This window comes from Odontesthes bonariensis, chromosome 14 (genome assembly GCF_027942865.1).
Source record: "Odontesthes bonariensis isolate fOdoBon6 chromosome 14, fOdoBon6.hap1, whole genome shotgun sequence".
NCBI lineage: Eukaryota > Metazoa > Chordata > Actinopteri > Atheriniformes > Atherinopsidae > Odontesthes > Odontesthes bonariensis.
The window spans coordinates 11,719,259-11,737,815 of NC_134519.1; the positions used below are offsets into that span (position 1 = coordinate 11,719,259).

The 18,557-nt window shown below is 41.3% G+C and overlaps 2 protein-coding genes across 5 annotated transcripts; both read right to left on the reverse strand.

Moving 5' to 3' along the window:
- Positions 1–37: 37 nt before the first annotated feature.
- Positions 38–10,548, reverse strand: fubp1 (far upstream element (FUSE) binding protein 1). 4 transcript variants are annotated; one of them, XM_075482865.1, is made up of 20 exons: positions 10,413–10,548; positions 9,882–9,972; positions 8,877–8,912; positions 8,718–8,754; positions 8,581–8,627; positions 8,428–8,499; positions 8,279–8,336; positions 8,015–8,177; positions 7,834–7,932; positions 7,579–7,710; positions 7,382–7,484; positions 6,925–7,164; positions 6,649–6,809; positions 6,395–6,546; positions 6,223–6,299; positions 5,923–6,048; positions 5,543–5,617; positions 5,073–5,135; positions 3,455–3,627; positions 38–3,200 (listed from the first exon to the last, which is right to left on the reverse strand). In XM_075482865.1, the coding sequence occupies exons 1-20, from the start codon at positions 10,503–10,505 to the stop codon at positions 3,192–3,194; spliced, it is 2,007 nt and encodes a 668-aa protein (XP_075338980.1). In that variant the 5' UTR covers positions 10,506–10,548; the 3' UTR covers positions 38–3,191. The 4 variants fall into 4 exon arrangements, with proteins under 4 accessions (XP_075338980.1, XP_075338979.1, XP_075338982.1 ...); XM_075482864.1 differs by having other exon boundaries at positions 9,849–9,972; XM_075482867.1 differs by lacking the exon at positions 5,543–5,617.
- Positions 10,549–12,233: 1,685 nt separating this feature from the next.
- Positions 12,234–18,454, reverse strand: slc25a24l (solute carrier family 25 member 24, like). Its single transcript, XM_075482203.1, has 10 exons — positions 18,187–18,454; positions 17,968–18,094; positions 17,424–17,511; positions 15,518–15,629; positions 15,276–15,434; positions 13,936–14,073; positions 13,734–13,844; positions 12,978–13,145; positions 12,766–12,904; positions 12,234–12,674 (listed from the first exon to the last, which is right to left on the reverse strand). Exons 1-10 carry the CDS (start codon positions 18,307–18,309, stop codon positions 12,487–12,489), a joined length of 1,353 nt encoding a protein of 450 aa, XP_075338318.1. The 5' UTR covers positions 18,310–18,454; the 3' UTR covers positions 12,234–12,486.
- Between the last annotated feature and the right edge of the window lie 103 nt (positions 18,455–18,557).

The following is an 18,557-nucleotide window of genomic DNA, read 5'->3' on the forward strand; positions in this document are numbered from 1 at the left end:
ATTACGTCCTGCATCTGAAATACGAGGCGGGAACAGCTCCAGTTTGTAACAACTTTATTGATGAACATGGCAACATTTCAATAGTCAGAAGTTAAGTCAAACAAACCGATATAGATTTAATATACACAGCACATGAAACCTTGTTTACCTCTAAGGCATGCTCCTTGTTTTGTCCTCTACACCCCTTTGAACTCTGTGTTGAAACAGAGCATCTCACATATACAGAATGGACACCCTCAATCAGTATGAAACCCTTTTAACTACAGAATATGAATTTTTTTTGTTTTTTTTTCCCCCTCTACGCTGAACCCCCAAATTTGCTGTTTTAAAGTACATGAGTTCCTGCTCTCGTCCAACTTTCTGAAGTCATTTAAAGTACAGTTCTAGGTGAAGGCATTCACAAACAACCATCAGACAGCTCTAAATACACTATGGCATCATGGGTAAAGTTAAAAACAAAACAGTCAATCCAGGCTGGCAAAACATGTATCTGACCAACACTTTGCAATCACAAAATTTAAATTTCATTGCGTTGCTGCTTTACCTTATCACTGGAGCTCTTGAACGGTCTACGCTCAGCAGTGGGATTGACTCAAAGGATTCCTCCTTTTGGGGGAGGGGGGGGGACAAACTACGACACGGCCTGATTCTACGACCTAAAGCCTGCGGCATCCTCCAACACTGTGAGCGAGAAGTGAAGGCAGCAGCGTTTCAATAATAGATTTGCACTGCACTTGAGGGCAGATTCACACCACGACAGAAAACAGTATTCAAAATAAAAAAAAATTAAGATCATGTATTTCAACGTTTGCCACCTAGCTAGCATTTGAGCATATTGCTAACTTCTGGCAACAGGTTTGCACGGCATGCAATTTGTTCCACCAGTGTCAACCTGAAGCATCCTTAAAAAACATGTCGCTGGCAAACTTACCGGATGCAAACAGAACAAATAAAGCCTTTTTATCAAACAATGAGCAGATACGACAATAACATTTCCACTTATGCAACTTTTTGGGAGGGAGAGGCACTTTTCAAGAGTAAAACTTAAATGTAACGGCTGGTTCAGCTCATCATGCAGTTCATTAATTAACAAAAACAGATCCTAAAAAGGGCTGTTCATACGTGAATATCCTGGACATTTCTTTACTGCTAGGCATAAATGCATTGAGGCATGTTAACAACACAGGTAAGCATTTCTTTGCATTTATAAAGGCTCATGTCACTGGGCAAAAAACACTTTTTCTCCTTAGGTTTCGCTTACCTGTGTTATGCGGCAGAACCTAAGGTGCAAGGTCTGGGACGACACTGCAAAGATCAGATATATATTGCACTGTTTGCCATCAGTGAACAATGCAGTCAAATATTGTTCTGACTTGTAATGTAACAGCCTTTCACAGCAGTGCCCCCCATCAGATTCATTTAAAATAAAAATCAGAATGAGTTCTGGGCTAATCAGAAGCACTTCAACTATTAGCATTCCACATGCTTATATGGGACATGTAAAGAAATCATCAGCAGAAACCTAAGCATGCTACACTGGTATTTTGTGCAGTTCAGGAGATTTTTCTAAGCAATTAATGGCATTTGAAAACATTAACTCAGTGGCACTCAGCAAAGGGCAGATATTCAGAACGCAGAAACCACATCGTTAACAGTTCCTACCAGCAGTGAAACGGCGCCCACATTCAAACCCTCAGTTCAGAAAAAAACCCAACTGGCACTGAAATGCTACCTACACAATCTAGTCATACAGTAAAGTCACACATATGTCTCAGAAACGTGGTACAAGAATCATCAGTCTAACTTTAGTGCTATGCCTCTCAACATTTCATACTTACCCATAAGACAGGGAAAATGAGGGGGGAAATGGCAATTTTTCACAAAAAAGTACTACATCCTCTGCAGTTTTAAGCATCAAAAAAGGCGTGAATTTCTCAAAGAGTCACAGTTTGGTACTTACATTACAGGAGGTTTCAACTGATGGATGAAGAGGCTGCTTAGCCACCCCCGACCCTACGACATCTACGTTCTTATATTGGATAAACACTAACAGAATGGGCACAGCAAAGACGACTTTTGCAATGTTTTTATATTAAAAAAACATTTTTTTTTTAAAAACAAATTTTATACACAACGTGGAAATGGGCAAGGCAAATGTTTCAATACAGTTTCTTATACAGTGGCAAATTTACCTGACTGTCCTGGAAAAAGAACAGCACAAAAAAATATATATGTATATATATATATATATAAAACACTAAAAATATGAAACATTTTCTTGGAACCACATTTTCTGAGGAACATGTTCAGAATACCTGCTTACCGCTTTTCTAAACTTGCCTGTGGAGGAGGAAGTGACTATCAAGGCAAAAATACAAGCTCAACAATATCTGCAAACCAGGCAAAAAGCAAAAAGGAGCGCCACAGCAACGCAATTAATGCATGAGATACGGCACACAGATACCTGTCGACTTTCTTAAGACAAACATGTCTACTGCTACAATGAGTAACGTCAGGAAACAGGAATCATAAAGGACGTTTGTCAGGTCTGAACCGCTCGGGATCATTGCACGCACGTGTTTCTACGAGCTTTATAGACAGTTGGAGAGAGACAGGACAGCACAACTTCCAAAGTCAACCTTTTTTGGACAACTGAACCCACAACATGGCTCGCATTTCAAACTCCTCCTCCCCCGCGCCCTCCCTTCCCTTCCCCCCCGCCCCCTCATCCAAGGTAAAACAAAAACATACAGCAATTCATCTACATCCGTTCGGTTTGAACCACCCCAACTTACCAACACAGGAGGTTTCAGTTTGTTTTATTGCAAAAACACAACAGGCAATAGCATTTTTAAAACTGAGATGATTTACATGGTAATGTCTACAGTTTAATAAACATGAGTTCTAACCACATTAAATGTAGATACAGGGCTGGAATGACCATATGTATAATTACCTCACTAAAAACAAAGCATTTACAAGAAAAAGAAAAATAAACAACAGAAGAAAGGGAAAAAAACAAAAACAAAAAAAATAAATCAAAGAGGACGTGTTCTCCGGGTTATCTGCCATCTATGTGAAACACTTTCAAACCAAGGAAATTTAAGATCTTCATCAAGGCGTCTGCATCCAAACATTTAACAAAGGATTTTGTTTCGACAATGTAGCATTTACTTTATGTCCACTTCACATTACTGGCCCTGTGCAGAAGAAATACATAGAAGATACATTGCATGTTAACAGCAGAAACAGTGGACTCAGCTTCCCAAAATAAAAAGCTAAAAAAAGGAAAAAATGAATTTAAAAAAAGCCTGTGGAGGAAGTGGTTAAGTTAAGTTTGAGAAGCTGCTGCGGTCACTGGAACCCTGTTAAACCCTGAGGAATGAAGCGGGTTACGGAGCAAAAACACTGACTCTAAATGAATATTGAGGGCAGATTCTAGTCAAGTGTGTACCTGAGGGGCTTGTGGTGCTGCACCCATGGCCTGAGGGTTGGCTGTGCCGTAGTACGCAGCCTGCTGCCGGTAGTACTCCGCCCAGGCGGCGCTGTAGTCTGGCTGGCCCCCGGGCTGAGTGGCAGCGGCAGCAGCTGCGGCGGCGGCTGGCGCGGCCTGAGGGGCCGCTTGACCTGAAGGGTCAAACAAAAAGGACCTATTGGTGCGGCCGAAATATAAGGCGTTCTCTCATAGGCGCAAAGTTGGGTTCCAACATAAGGAGCTTCCTGATTTACGATTAAAGCACGTCTGTGAACTTAGTCGGTCTGATAAAACCAGTGGAACAGAAAAACTCGGTGGTCTACAACACCACTAAGAAGTAGCTCATCTCAGGAGGCCATACCCTCATACTTCCACTGAGATATAGATCTGTACAATCGTGTGAAAAACAAATAGAGCTCGTAGTAAAATCTTGAAATCGCCCGATGATGATTTTCGCATCTCCATAGAAACAACTACTGGTGCACAACAGTCTCGGCTCTTTGGTCAAAAGTTGGCGTTCACCATTATTTTCAGACCTGAAAGCAACATAAAAATCTGAACCTCAAGCCGCCTGCTGGCTTCTGTTGCATTATGACGGAGCACAAGCGAACATGTATGTGTTTCTGACGCACACGCGAGTCGACGCGGTCTCTTTGAGCATCACTTTAAGCATTACCTGTGCTATCGGCTGCTAAATGTCGGAGAAGGCAGTTTACGGACTGATAATAAGCTCGGTAAATCTCAAAACCCACCGCATACATCTTTCAGACAAAGAAACTATGGAAATTAATGTAAAAACTATGTCTGTGCATGATTCAACTGAAGCAAAAGCTGAAGAACCTTCGGCTCGATCGACGTAGTGACGCTTCGGCACGCAGCCCTTTGTACAGTGGGAACGCAAAGCTGACCCCAAAGCGACCCGACCCGTACCAACAGTGGAAACGAGGCTTCAGACTGAAATAAGAGCTCATGTTCAATGTGTGCTGCCGCTTGTGGCCACGCAGATCGCTGTTCATCCACACCCTGCTCTATCGACACATTCAAACTTTTTTTTTGCTCCACAGAGATACATGAAGCACAGATTTTGTTTACAACCGCTGAAATGGCCTGAGGATCAGGTGCCGTTATGTCCTGACCTCAGTCTAACAGGACTCATCTGAAAGCAGCCACTCTAATACGAATAGTTACATGGCTACAGAACAAAACAGTATTCTTATACAAAACTTTAAAAAAAAGTTTACAAGCATGAAAAACTACACAATAATTGAATTTAAAATGCCTAAAATCTTTAATAATTTGAGGTAGGAGACAATGTGAGAAGGGGAACGAACCTACAACCCACATCTCTGGGTCGCAGGTCAGAAACCTTCTGCTTTTCTATCGGGCAGTTGAGTGAACAGCAACTCTACGACAGAGAGCTGATAGAGAAACCAACCACCCTTAAACAGCATTCAACGGACTGCTATTAGATCAGATCCTGATCAACTCTGCCAGAAATGCAACCTCACTGCACAGCTTCTGGTCTTGGGACAGCAGTTTTCTCCATTTATCTAAGCTCCTTCAGTTCACTCCTTCATCCTCGACATGAGGTACTAACCTTGTTTCTTGTAATACTCCTCCCAGGCTTTTGTGTAGTCCTGCGGTTGCTGATTCTGTTGACCTGCAGAGAGAAGAAAAATGTGTTAATGCGCTTGAGTCCAACTATAAAGGAACAAAAGAAAGAAAGAAAGAAAGAACAATCAAATCATCCTACATTGCTTATATTCATAAGCCCCAAACATTCATGACACATGCCATCACTTCAGATAAAAACCCTGAGATAATCTACACAATGAGGTACTCTAAGCTCATTATGGTGGTTCTGTGTCGACAGCTCAGCCCTGCAGACAGTCAACGTGTTGCAGTCTAAACAGCACAGGCGTCAGATGTCAAACCAAGTGGAGGTGCACTGAAAAAAAAAAACAGCAGGCCAAATATCCAGACCTGAAAAAGAAGCTGACTGCACGCCCAGTGGCTGTTTAGACTGGCTTGTGTTAATAGATGAACACTGAAACTATGTTCATATACCCATTTTCTTGTAATATTCCTCCCAGGCCTTGGTGTAATCTGTCTGTCCACTCTGACCTGCAGCCTGTGGGTCACCTGTTAAAAAAAACGGTACTTGTAATTAGTGAATCATTCTCAAGTGGTTTGTCCTCCACCTGCCTGGGTTGGTCTCTCAGCCTAAGGATGGTGGAGGAAAACTACCCTGTCCCTGGGGTAATATCAAAGAGATATCAAAAGAGAAAGCAAAATGGTTGGAGAGTGAAGCCAATCCAGCCTGTCTTCAGTTAGCAACAGCAGGAAGACGTGAGCACAGAACACTGCTAAAGTCAGCTAGCTGGCTACACTGCTCTATGCTTATCCAAACAGACAGCTGCCACCAACACAAAGAGCACCGCGGTTACCTTGGCCATTGGCTTGACTCGTGCCTGGAGCCCCGCTGGTTGGAGTCATGGAGGCCTGTGGCTGCTGGCCGTACTGAGCGTAGTAGGCTGCCCACGCTGCTGCGTTGGCATCAGCTGCTGCCTTATCTGGAGAAAACAACCAGCTTTTACTAGAAATGCATACCAACATACATATTATGCGTTTTATGGGTTTCGTCTGCCATCCTCGAGATCCAGATCCGACTCGAAACCTTCCAAATAACGACAGGAAACTCGTGACATAAAGCTTTTAATGCGTTCCTGCTTTAAGTAACTACTCACTTGGGTCAGGTTGTCCCTGCTGCCAGTGTGGATAGCCATTGCCCCATCCTTGAGGCTGATAAGGAGCAGGAGGACCACTGATGACAGAAACCAAACAAACGATCAACTCTCCATACGCTTTGAGTCTAAATATTCTTAAAGAGCTTTAAAGGCGAGGTTAAAAAGTACATACTGTGGTCCTGGAGGCCCCTGGTTGTATGGTCCAGGGTTGTATGGGCCCATGGGAGCCCCTGGGGGTCCGGGTGGCCCTGGAGGACCATGTGGACCTGGACCTCCGTGTGGACCAGGGGGACCGTGTGGGCCACCCATCGGGGTAACTGGGCCCTGAAAACCAAAGAAGAGAGGCACAATGCAATAAGTGAAGAAGCTCAAAGAGTTTTAGTGACATCTTCATACAAGCGGTCGGGATTATTCTAACCGACTCACCCCAATTTTCTCCTCCACCAGCTGCCTGGCGTAGTCAATCTGTTGAGGGGAGCCTCTGACTGTGAACATCTTTATATTAGGATCAGCGTTGGGTGGAGGATTCCTCTGGAGCTCGATCCTGGCTCCAGACTGCTGGCTGATTCCTTTGATTGTCTCCCCACCTGAATAAAACAAAAGAAAACACAAAAACTTCCTTAAATCCCAACATCAGCAGCCTTAAATGTTCTGTTCAGCTACACAAAACCAAAATGTCCCTCCTGTAGAGGAGCCACATACCTTTTCCAATGATCAGTCCGGTCTTCATGGTTGGAACTGTGAAGGTAAACTCCTGCAGGCCACCAGGGGGCCCCATGTTCCAGTTCCCCTGCCCACGACCACGCCCCCTGCCACCTCCATGTCCTGGGGGCCCTCCAGCCTGGACGCTCCTCAGCAGGTCAGAAATGATCTCTGCTGCGTGCTGAGCCTGATCGGGAGGGCCCATGATCTGTGCTATCCTGTCTGGTGTGCTGCCATCATCTGAACAGAGGAGATGGGGCACAATCAGGTTAAATCAATCTTCCGTTTACCAGAACTCAGAATGAAAGCAATGTTCCTTTTAAATCAGCATTGCACTGCATCTATGTGTTGAGGTCTCAGATCATTAGGGTTAGGGTTATCCATCAGCTTGTCAGCGTGGTGCATGAGTTTTCGTCACAGACCATACACACGTTAAACCAAAGTCTAAATCACTCACCTGGTTTGAACTGAATTCTGACGCCTGTGTCGCTCTGTATTTTCTTGATCATCTCTCCATTTCTCCCGATAACAATTCCTACTGCAAAGCGTGGGACGGGAACCTAAACATTTGACAAAAATAAATCACACTTAAAACAGTGATTCAAACTCTCACCTCCGAGCAGATTAACAAAACGAGGTATGACAAAGACTCACGTCTAAACTGTCTCCACCTCCTCCGCCTCCACCCCCTCCTCCTCCTCCTCCTCCAATCCTCGAGCCATACTCTCCCCTCTGCTCTCTGAAGCCCTGGTCTCTGATCAGCTCCATCACCATCTCTTTGGCTTGCTGAAGAGAAAAGAACTCATTTATTGGTGCCGTTTCCATCCAGACAAATAGTCAAACAAAAAAAATTTGACATCTTATGATATCATATCCTTCATCAAAGCAGTAGCCGTGTTGATGACTTACTTGAACTTTAAAAGGTTCCCCTGAAATGCGGAGTGGCTTGTCTGCGCCGGTGTTCTGGGGCCCATCTTGGATCATGACCATTTTCACTCCAGCTCGTTCCTATAAAAGAAAAAACATCATCGGTGAGTCGGATGTTCTCTGGACACCGGGTCTGTCTGGCTTTTTATTCCCAGACACTCACCTGAAGACTTTTGATGGTTTCTCCACCCTTTCCAATCACAAGTCCAGCTTTGGAAGCGGGGACCATGATTTCCTGGACGGTCATTCCCGGTCCGTCGTTGTGGTGGAACGCAGGGGCCGGACGTCCCTTCTCAACTATCTCTGTCAGTAGCCTCTTTGCAGCCCTGACGGCAGAAAAGACAAGAAGGTGTGACCGACATGACCGCAGTGACGAGCACAGGATTATTTTTTTTCTGGCATGTAGGAAACAGCAGTTGGTGCTTACTGGATTGATTCTGGTGCTCCTGTTAATGTCACTGACCTATCTGGCATTCCTCCGCTGTCTGAATGTCAGAGAGAAAGAGCTTTAGACACAAATCTGCAAAATTCAAAACTGTTTTTACACCACAGTCAAAACAACAAATCCAAACTTACCAGGGGCAATCTGTATTTTACATCCAGACTCTTGCTGAATACGTGATATCTGCTCGCCTCCTCTTCCAATTACTAGAACCCGAGGGTCAAAAAGTAAATATAAAAACACCCAACAACATAGAAATTACAGCTAAACTAAGAGTAAGAACTTACTGAATCCAACCATTCCATCCGGAACCTTGAATTCCTCAGATGCCGACCTGGGAACGAAAAGAATAAAATCAGCCTGAACATGACTAAAATAACAAGGTGTTGTTTGTAAAACATTCAAATTCAACTCGACCATCTACCTTGAAGGGCCGCCCATTCCTCCCATCGCCGAGAAGGCTGGAAAAAAAAAGCAAAAAACATAACACATCAGCGAAAATTCAAAGTAGTGTAATCGGTGCAAATAATTAGCCAAATTGTGGCAAATTTCTTTAGATCTGAAATTAACAACAATGGCTTACCATCATTTGTAGCTACTTTCTTCGACTCTGGTTGATCTGTCATACAATGACATAAAAAAAAACAGAATAACTACCTCCTACTATATTCTGAAAATTACCCGTATATGTAAATAACTTCTGAATGTTTTATTCACACGGCCTGAAACTTAAACAGTTATGGAAACTGCTTTATACTCAGCCGGCTTATCATATACATTTGGCTAAAAATGATGCCGCGCAACACAGAAATCCTGTATACGTCGTGTCACCTACTTTGCAGTGCAGTATTGCACTGCATCTATGTGTTCAGGTCTCAGATTATTTAGGGTTAGGGTTATCCATCAGCTTGTCAGCGTGGTGCATGAGTTTTCATCACAGACCATACACACTTTAAACCTAGTCTCAAAAATCCTGTATACATCGTGTCACCTACTTTGCAGTGCAGCATTATATGCAGATATAAACATGATATCCACCCTCCGACTGCAGTTTAGGCCTCCAAAAGTAATGAAAACAATATAATAAACAATATATAAAACCCAGCACACCCCTTTCATTTAAAGTGGTGGCTTTTTACCGCTTCCTGAAAGCCTAGATTCCCTGACTGTCAGGCTGTTGCACCTTAAATGCAGTTTCACCCAAGACAACCATTTCAAAATGTTTTAAGAAGCACGCTACTGGAATAAGAACACATTTACAATGTTAGGAATTAACTCCACAAACAGCTGATGAAACAGAAAAAAAACAACCCAATACACATGCCATTGCCAACAAATCATTGGGGGTTTCAAATGAAAACACACAGCTCGTTAGATTAGTAGTATAGTACAGTGGCGGATTGATGAAAAATGCAGAGTGATGGTGTCCTATTGTAGAAATAATGGTGGGTTAGGAACATAATAACAGAGATGAATGCAATTTTAGTATCTGCTAAAACACGCAAGCAGGCGTTCACTATAAAGACTTGTATTGAAATCGATTTAAGTCACTGACCGATATCCAGGTTAGGCATGGGAAAATACCCACCAGCGTCCTCCAGGGGCCTTTTCTGGCCTCCGTAGCCAAATTCGTTTGTTGGGGGTGCCGCAACACCGTCCCCGCCAATCTTCGCTGCGATCTATAAAAAAGCATTAAAAGCATGTTAGGAACACAGAAGTTAAAGTTTATTTGAATTTTGACGTATATTAAGCGTTTTAGAAAGCACGTTGGCTGTGGCCTACTTTTTTGTCCGGAAGTCGGACCAACAAAGGAACGCCTCAATTTCCCTCTTAAGTTATCGATTATTGAAATATTTATATTTAAAACGCGTGCTTCCATTAACTTTTATATTTATATAGGCTGAAGACTGAACTGTTCACCACGATCGCTTCTGGAACTGCATCTCTTTTCACCTTTGCAGTGAGACGTAACGTTGGTCATCTTCATCAGACACTAGCTTAGCTTAGCCTGTCGTGATCTCAGCGGTTAAAAAAGAAACGAAGAAAAAAAACACTACGGGCTCTGTGCTTTCCGACTTCGAAATGTTAATACTTTAAATAATCTGAGGGTTCTTCTTACCTGTCGTGCTCGCTGTAGAGCATCTTTAAAAGCATCGTTCATGCCACCGCCAGCATTAGAGGACGGGGGAGCCACGCTGCTGTAGTCTGCCATATCTGCTGCTCTTCTCCTCTGCTTCTCTACAAGATGGCGGGTTTCATTCACGGATGCTGGAACGGAACACTCGCGGTAACTTGCTTAATCTCGCGATAACAGACACCATTGCACGCGGTTCATAAAACAGCTCTGAAATACACACGCTTTGGACTTTGCACTTTTTCCGACTTGCTATTATGGTTGTCCTCTTACTATTGTCTTTGCTAATGTTGTTAATATATATTACATATGTGACATAATAGTTGGCATTATAACAATTACTGTTACTACTCATGAATTAATCATGCTGATATTTTCATTGTTAGAATAGAATAGAAAGCTTTTATTGTCTTTGTACAACAACAAGCCATGCTGGAAGTACAACGAAATTACGTTGTTACGTTGTAACAGACTTTGTTTTGTTATTTTTTTTAAATGGTGGTAAAAGTGTTATATCTTGCGTTGTTTTTCATGCTTGCAGTTTTTACACATTGTTGGGGGATAGCTAAAAATGGGTACTAACATGGAAATGCAATCATTCATATACATGTAAAATAAGTAAACGGGGAAAAATCCAAATGGTTGAGAGCATTGTTGAGTCAGGATCAGTCTCACAATGTTCTTCCAAAAATAACATCACTACTTTTCAATCCTCTGTTTCTATGTGAACTTTTAGCTGCCAAATATGAAATGCATTTATTAATTCAAATGGGTCGCTTATAGTGCATTTCTTCTATTGTCTGAACTACAACTCAACTTACAAACTAGCTATAGCAGCAAAGTAAATGTTCTGTGTGTGAAGTCACTGGTGGGTTTCTAACAAAATATGTATAAACAAGCTGAGAGTTAATCAGATTACAAAAATAAATAGCTATAATCAGCACAGATTGTGTTTGGAAAAATGTATAATTTGTTTATAATTACAGTGTTAAGGTTTACTTGGTTACATTTTGACGTCATCGTGAAAATGCTATGGAAAAGCAAACTTTTATTTTCAGCTACATATTTGTAACTGTTATCTTATATGACATGTTGTGCAGTAACAGACTTCAAAATAATCCACCCCAACCCTGGTAATGTAGCTGCCTAAACAAAACACTGAATGAGTAGTTTCAGAATGCCTCATTTCCAAATAAACAACCCTCATTGCATGTTTTCTTTTCACGTTCACGTTCTATTTTCTGTTTTCTTTATGAGACACGTGATGGTCAATGCCGCTGTTTATAGTTAAGCCTGCTTTGGGCTGTACTATACTGTTTTATGTTTTTTGTGAAACATTTGGATTGGAAATAAATGTTGTGATGTGGCTGTGTTATTATGTATTATGGTCATTATTTCTTACATTGATAATTAAACAAAAAAAAATCAAAATCAAACAACTGCCAGCAGTCATAGAAGGTCCTTTGTTCCCACAGCCATAAGGCTTTTTAACAGTGACTGCTGAGTTCTTCTCAAATTGATTGATTGATTTTTTTTTTTTTTTTTTATTTTATTTATTTAGTCATTTATTATTATTATTATTATTATTATTAGTTAGTAGTAGTATTTTTATTAGAATTTGTATTATTATTGTTGTTGTTAATATACAATCATTGTGAATATTAATAATTGTTTTGAGCTACTTGACTAATTTGAATTTCCCACATTGGGGGATGAATAAAGTATTTATCTATTCTATTTCTATCAAAGGAACACACCAGCACTGTTATTGATGCATGGAAATAAACTCTTGGTATGCAGCTGATTTTTATTAAAACCCCAATAATACTTTACATTTACTTATTTACACAGTAGGTTTATAGTGCACAGTTAATTCACATTATATGTTTCAAGTCACCATGTATCAGGTCTTCCGTATTAAGAAGCTCACTTGTGTTGGTTTCACTCTCTTGATCAGAGGTATTAAAACTTGAAACAAACGGGAAAACTTCAGGGATTTTCTAACACTTAATCAGTCACACTTAAACAGTCACAGTTGTTGGATTTTTCTCTGCGTTTCTCAAGTCTCCGTGGAAGAAAACACATCTTCAAACTTCCTTGTCAGAGTGTAGTTTATCAGCGCACATGGAATAGCTCTGATGAAGCTGGCTCCCATGCCGTTATAATATCCTCTAAACCCATTTCTTTCGTATATCCGAATAAGTCCTGGTAACACACCCGAGGCCGAGCCAGAACCTGAGCTGAAAGCTGGAAAAACAAGTCAAACTCTGATGAGTAAAACACTATCTTGGATGGCGTCCGGTATCTGAAACAGTATCAGAATGTTGACGGTTGCTACCTTGCGCTTGCTGCTGAGTTCGGATCACTGCCAGCGGGTAGCTGCTCATTTGTCCAGAGGCGAAAGCCACAAAACTGAAGAAGAACAGTTTGGAGTCACTGTTGTAGTCTGGATGGCTCTTAGCCCAGTTCATGATTGACTGCAAAAGGAAGCACATTAGTATCTCTTCAAATGAAAGTGTACTTGATCTTTCTGGAGTTGCTCCACCTCACCTGATGCACTGCACACTCCACACCTGCGTAGGGGATCATACAGAGGATGCTGGGCTTGAAACCTCTGTAAAAGGAGGATAAAGACTCATGTCTGTAAATGGATCGGGCGCACGCCGCCACACCTCGATACGTGCCGGCCTGCTGCAGGTTCAGCCTCACCTTCAACACCTGTGAAGCAGAGAGGAGCAGAATGAGAGCATTAAAACAAGCCCCCACGGATACACGCAACAGATTCCTTAAAGACGTTCATACTCATATAGGGTATCTGGTTATCAATAGAAACTTTGAAGATAACATATTGTAATGAACTAATTCACTCCTGTTTTTTTTTTCTTATGTCTCTTTTTCTTTTGGGTATTTAATTACCCTTTAAATACTGTAAGTATATGACAAAAAAAACAATTTACAATCAATAATATTTAGATTTTTTCAACTGAGATCAAATCATGATATTGCCATAAGTAAATCATTGATAAAATGTTGATATTCCACTGTTTTAATAATATAATTATCATTAATAATATCGTTATATCACAGCACTATGACTTGTTAGATATTTCTTCCTTTTCACGAGTAAACTGCGTTACAAGTGAAGTTTTATTGTAGGATATTATGATTCAAAGTGATGAAAAGTCTCTTAAGCAACCTTTCCAGATGTGTCTGTAACATCTCGACATCCTCCCAATGTTCAGGTCACAACATACAGGACAGAACAGAAATGTTAAAGTACTCAGACCTGCCTCTGATCTCTGATACCTCTAAAGGGTAGAAGACAGCGTGAGCGACTGCTCCGGAGATGCAACCCAAGCCGAAGCGCTGCTGCACCGTCAGAGGCTCCTGGGTTCTGTTTTGTGTGTAAACCTTCATCTGGATAGAACAGAGAGGCTCTGAGTGTGCTCATCAAGTCGAAACGAGAAGCTTTTAATGTATTATTCAAATCGGAGATCCAGGGCCTCACCTGTGCATAGACAAGACATTGCAGTGTCGACTGTGGTGTTCCTTTCAGCACATTGACAGCGTTGCCTTGCCACATCGAACGCAGGCCGCCTGCCCTCATCTCCCGGAAGCCTTGGGAGAAGGCCTTGGATCCGCTAACCTGTAAACGGGGGGGGAAACATACAATAAAATGTCACGGTAGGGATTTAACCTCATTTGACTTGCTCCTTTTCTCAGAGGTACTTCAACATAACATGCAAAAACAGCACTTCAGGCAAAAATAGATCCATATTTATGAGACTCATGAATGATGTGACTCATTTCATATGGTTTAGATGTTAAGGTGATTCTCTATCCCACAGTACCACCAAGGAGGCTTCTTATCAATTCCATTTTCATCTTGTAGTTACACAACAGGCCGAACGTCCAGTACTGTCAGAGTCTACTAACAAAGCATCAAACAATGGCTCCTTAGGCACACAAATTACCCTTTAAAGTCATTTTTCAACTCTTTAAAGTTGTTTTTGATCCAATTTAGTTAATTCTCTTTTGTAATTGTACACCTTTTGTGGTATTTTTTGTCTCCACTCTTTTGGTTCAAATATTGAGTTTCTTTTTGGATGTTTTGGATCCATATGAAACTATTTTCTGTCTTTTTGTTGTTTTTTAGGTTTGGGAGTTGCATTTTTTTTTGTTAATTTGTGTCTCACATTGTGAATTTTGCATCTACATTTGAAACTAGCAAATATCCTAAAAAAAAAACTGTGGTCAAGGATATCATCTAGGATTCTAGCTGCTCAACAGTGCTGGGTCTTTCATGCTGCTCCAAATGTTTTTGGTTGGCGAAAGGTGTGCAAAGCAGTTGAAACTTTGCATTTCTTTGAATAAGTCTCGAAAACCTGAATTTTGGCACTTCATCCTACTTTGTCTGACAGATCATCTGAAAAAAAACATTTAAAAAGAATATAAACTTTACCCCTTTAAAATTAAATCTATAGTTCCTTAAAGTTAATTGTTCTTCTACAGTTTCGAATTGTGTTTAAATGCGAGTGAATTTCGGTAAATAAATCCCTTACTGTGTATCCCCTGTTCACAGCATTTCATTGTCTTCAGTTCACGTATAATGGAAATATGTAGGTGGACTTTTGTGCCTAGATTCTGGCCTTAATGTGAGGTATTCGACAATTAATTTAGTCTCTCTTGATCAGTCATTCAACAAACCATATCAAATCCTATTTTGGATTCATAGTAACTGAGATGAAGGCTTTAGATTGAATTTAAAGCTCTCCACACCTTTAACGTGCAGTTCTTTGAAGTCAAACCTACATGGATTTCCATAACGATGACAGAATGACACCTGACCTGCAGCTGGGTTTTCAGACGGTCTATGGGGGCAGTCACAGTCCGGGACACAGCATCTGACAGTCCTGCGGCCAGAACAAACGTTCTCCAAGCACCAAAACCAGACGCCTCCTCCGGGAACTCGATGGGCATCGCACGGCTCTCCCCCACATCAAAAATCTGGAGAACCAACAGGGGTATTCAATTTGGAGTCTCATGAGGTGTTTTTTTAAAATTATTTAAAGATTGTTAGTTAGTCTCACCAGACTGTGTTTCCACGAGGACACCAGCTCCCCGATGTTGTCCACAGGGTTTAGGATGATATGGTGCAGGAATTCACCCCAATCCACCGTCATGGAACTGTCCTTATCCATCCTGGTGACAGCGAACACAGCAAACAGAAAATAAAGAGTCTTTATGACCTGCTGTATGTTATTTGTTATCACCAAGTCCAGTAATGTCTTTACAGAACAGCAACAATATGTTAGAATCCAGACATTGCATTATTGTGGATGGTTTGTAGCCCAAAAGCTTAACCCCATAATTTACTCTTTTGTTGCTGGAGGCTTAGTGGCTTATTACCAGCATTAATGAAGGGTTGCAGAGTTTGGAGGCCTTTTGTAATGATGCTGTCATGCGAAAAAGAAGGTGCAATAACACATAGCATATTACACTGTGTCATTATGTGATTAACCAAATAAATAAATAAAAGCCAATAAGCAGGAGCAGTGTGTGAAAAACCATCCCAGTCCACCCCATGATTTAACAGCTTGTTGAACCATCTTTAACAGCATTAACTTGGAGTAGTCCTGTTCTCTATGACGTTAACAGTCTCTCAGATTATTGTGGAGGGATTCTGGCCCACTCCTCTTTGTTTGTGTGTATTTGTTTATGAACAGCTCTCTTAAAGTCCCACTGCATAATTTCAGTCAGGTTGAAGTCTGGACTTCATCTGGACCAAACAACATCTTGATTCTTTTCTTTTTCAGACATTCTGTTGTAGATTTACTGCTGTGTTTGGGATCTTTGTCCTGTTAATGACTCAGTTTCAGCCTCACATCTGACTCTAGAGCACTTTGGTATCCAGGGGGGTTCATGGTGGACTCAATGGCTGCAAGGGGCCCAGGTCCTGTGGCTGCAGAACCAGCCCAGATCATCAGCCCTCCACCACCGTGCTTGACAGCTGGTGTGAGGTGTTTGTGCTGATGTGCTGTGTTTGGTTTCCTCCAAACGTGCTGCTGTGCATTATGAGCAAACATCTCCACTTTGGTCTGGTCTGTCCAAAGGACTTTGTTCCAGAAGACTTGTGGTTTGTTCAGATGTAACTTTAAAAACCTGAGCTGTGCTGCCATGTTCTTTTTAGAGAGAAGAGGCTTTCTCCTGCAGCCCTTCCAAACAAGCCATACCTGTTCAGCCTTTTTCTAATTGTGCTGTCATGAACTTTAACCTTTAACATGCTGACTGAGGCCTGCAGAGTCTGAGATGTAGCTCTTGGGTTTCTCAACAGTTTCTCTGAGCATTGCACAGTCTGACCTTGGGGTGAACTTGCTGGGACGTCCACTCCTCGGAAGATGTTTCAGCTGTTTTGAATGTTTTCCACTTGTGAATATTTTGTAGAATGATGGACTCCAAACAGTTTGGCAGAGCAGCAAGCAACAATTGCGTCTCTAAGATGTCTTTCCTCCTCATCATTGTGTTAACACACCTGAATGCATTTTGGCTTAGTTTGTCTTAAATGAATAATGAAATGGTCCAATATGTATTTAGTTGTATCTGAGCTTGTATTTACCTAATTTTAAGACTTTGTAAGGGCCGCATGATTTTTTTCCTATATAAATATGTTAAACCTTGAAATTGAAAGAGACTCTGCTTTCTTTTTCACATCATTGTACTATAGATGATGTTGTCCAGGCCGGTTGAATGAAGTCAAATAAATACGTTAATTAAGCTTCATAACTGTTAAGTCCTGTTATAGCAAAAATAGATGTGACTGTAGACACTTGAATGTCTTAAATGAACAATGATGCCAAAATAAACACAAATAAAGCTGTACAGATGATATGAATTAGTTCTATGCTTGAACTGTACTGCAATTACTTTTTTTTTTAACTAAACAAAGTGACATCCAATCATTATGAATCCATGAGGTAGTGATCAATAAAATCTTACATTTGTATAATTTTTTTTGCATTCGGCTTTGAAATGACCACTCCTAACTCCTTAAACAAACATATGATGTCCTCCTGGTCAATCATCCCTGATCAGAGAAGAAATACACAAAATTAAAAACACATACGGGTTCCGCTCCTTCTGATATTTCCTGCAAGACATCAAACAATAACTGTGCCTAAGGTTTCTGTTTCTGTGAGTGCAAGGGTCATTGAAAAGCTGCAGTGCTGTGCACCATAAATAGCTCTTATGAATCTGTGCCGGTCCTTTCGTGTCTGACCTTGAAAAGTACATTTTACTACCAAATAAATCCTTCAGTTTAGATAAATGAAGAATAAATCCAGGTAGGAAACATACACATTTGTACAAATTATGCTCATCGTGTTCTTTATAAGACGTAAACAACGAGGGGCAAAAGTTAGAAAAGAGCCAATTAAAAAGTAGTCGCGTGCTGTGCTTTTCCTGTGAAAAAAGACAGAGAATTCTTAGAAAAAACAGGTGTGACTTTCAGATGGTGTGACTTGACAAAAGCAGTATCACTCACCACACTTGTTCTTGTCAAGGTCATGAAAGTAAATTTTCCATTTCTTCTCTCTGTCCGTCATGTAGCTGAGAAACTCTTTATAATCCAGCAGGCCATCTTTGTCTTTGTCATATGAATCAATGATATTCTGAAGAAAAAAACATACCTTATTGATTAGCAAGTTGAATCAGACTAAAGAGGTTACACGTAGAGGTCATTAACAACCAGATAAGTTACTACCTGGACCTTTCCATCCACTGAGAGGATCCCATGTTTCCTCATTTCCTCGTGGAGTTCTTCCACCGATACGAGCCCATCCTTGTTCTGGTCCAGTTTGACAAATAAGCCATGAAACTGATCCATGCTTCATTGAGAAAAATGCAGAAATTCTCAAAGTGTAAAAATGCTGTAACACTGCCTGGTCCGTTCGCCGCGGGTCCTTTTGAAAGAGAGGACTATTGCATTGATGGTCATCAGAGATTACTGACCTGCAGCTCTGCACCGACGCTGACTCATTGGTTCAGAGACTCTGCAGTGAGAGAGCTTACATCAGCAATCTGAGAAGGAAGACTCTCTTCTTCTGTGGTGCAGCAGGTGGTGCTGTGGCTGCA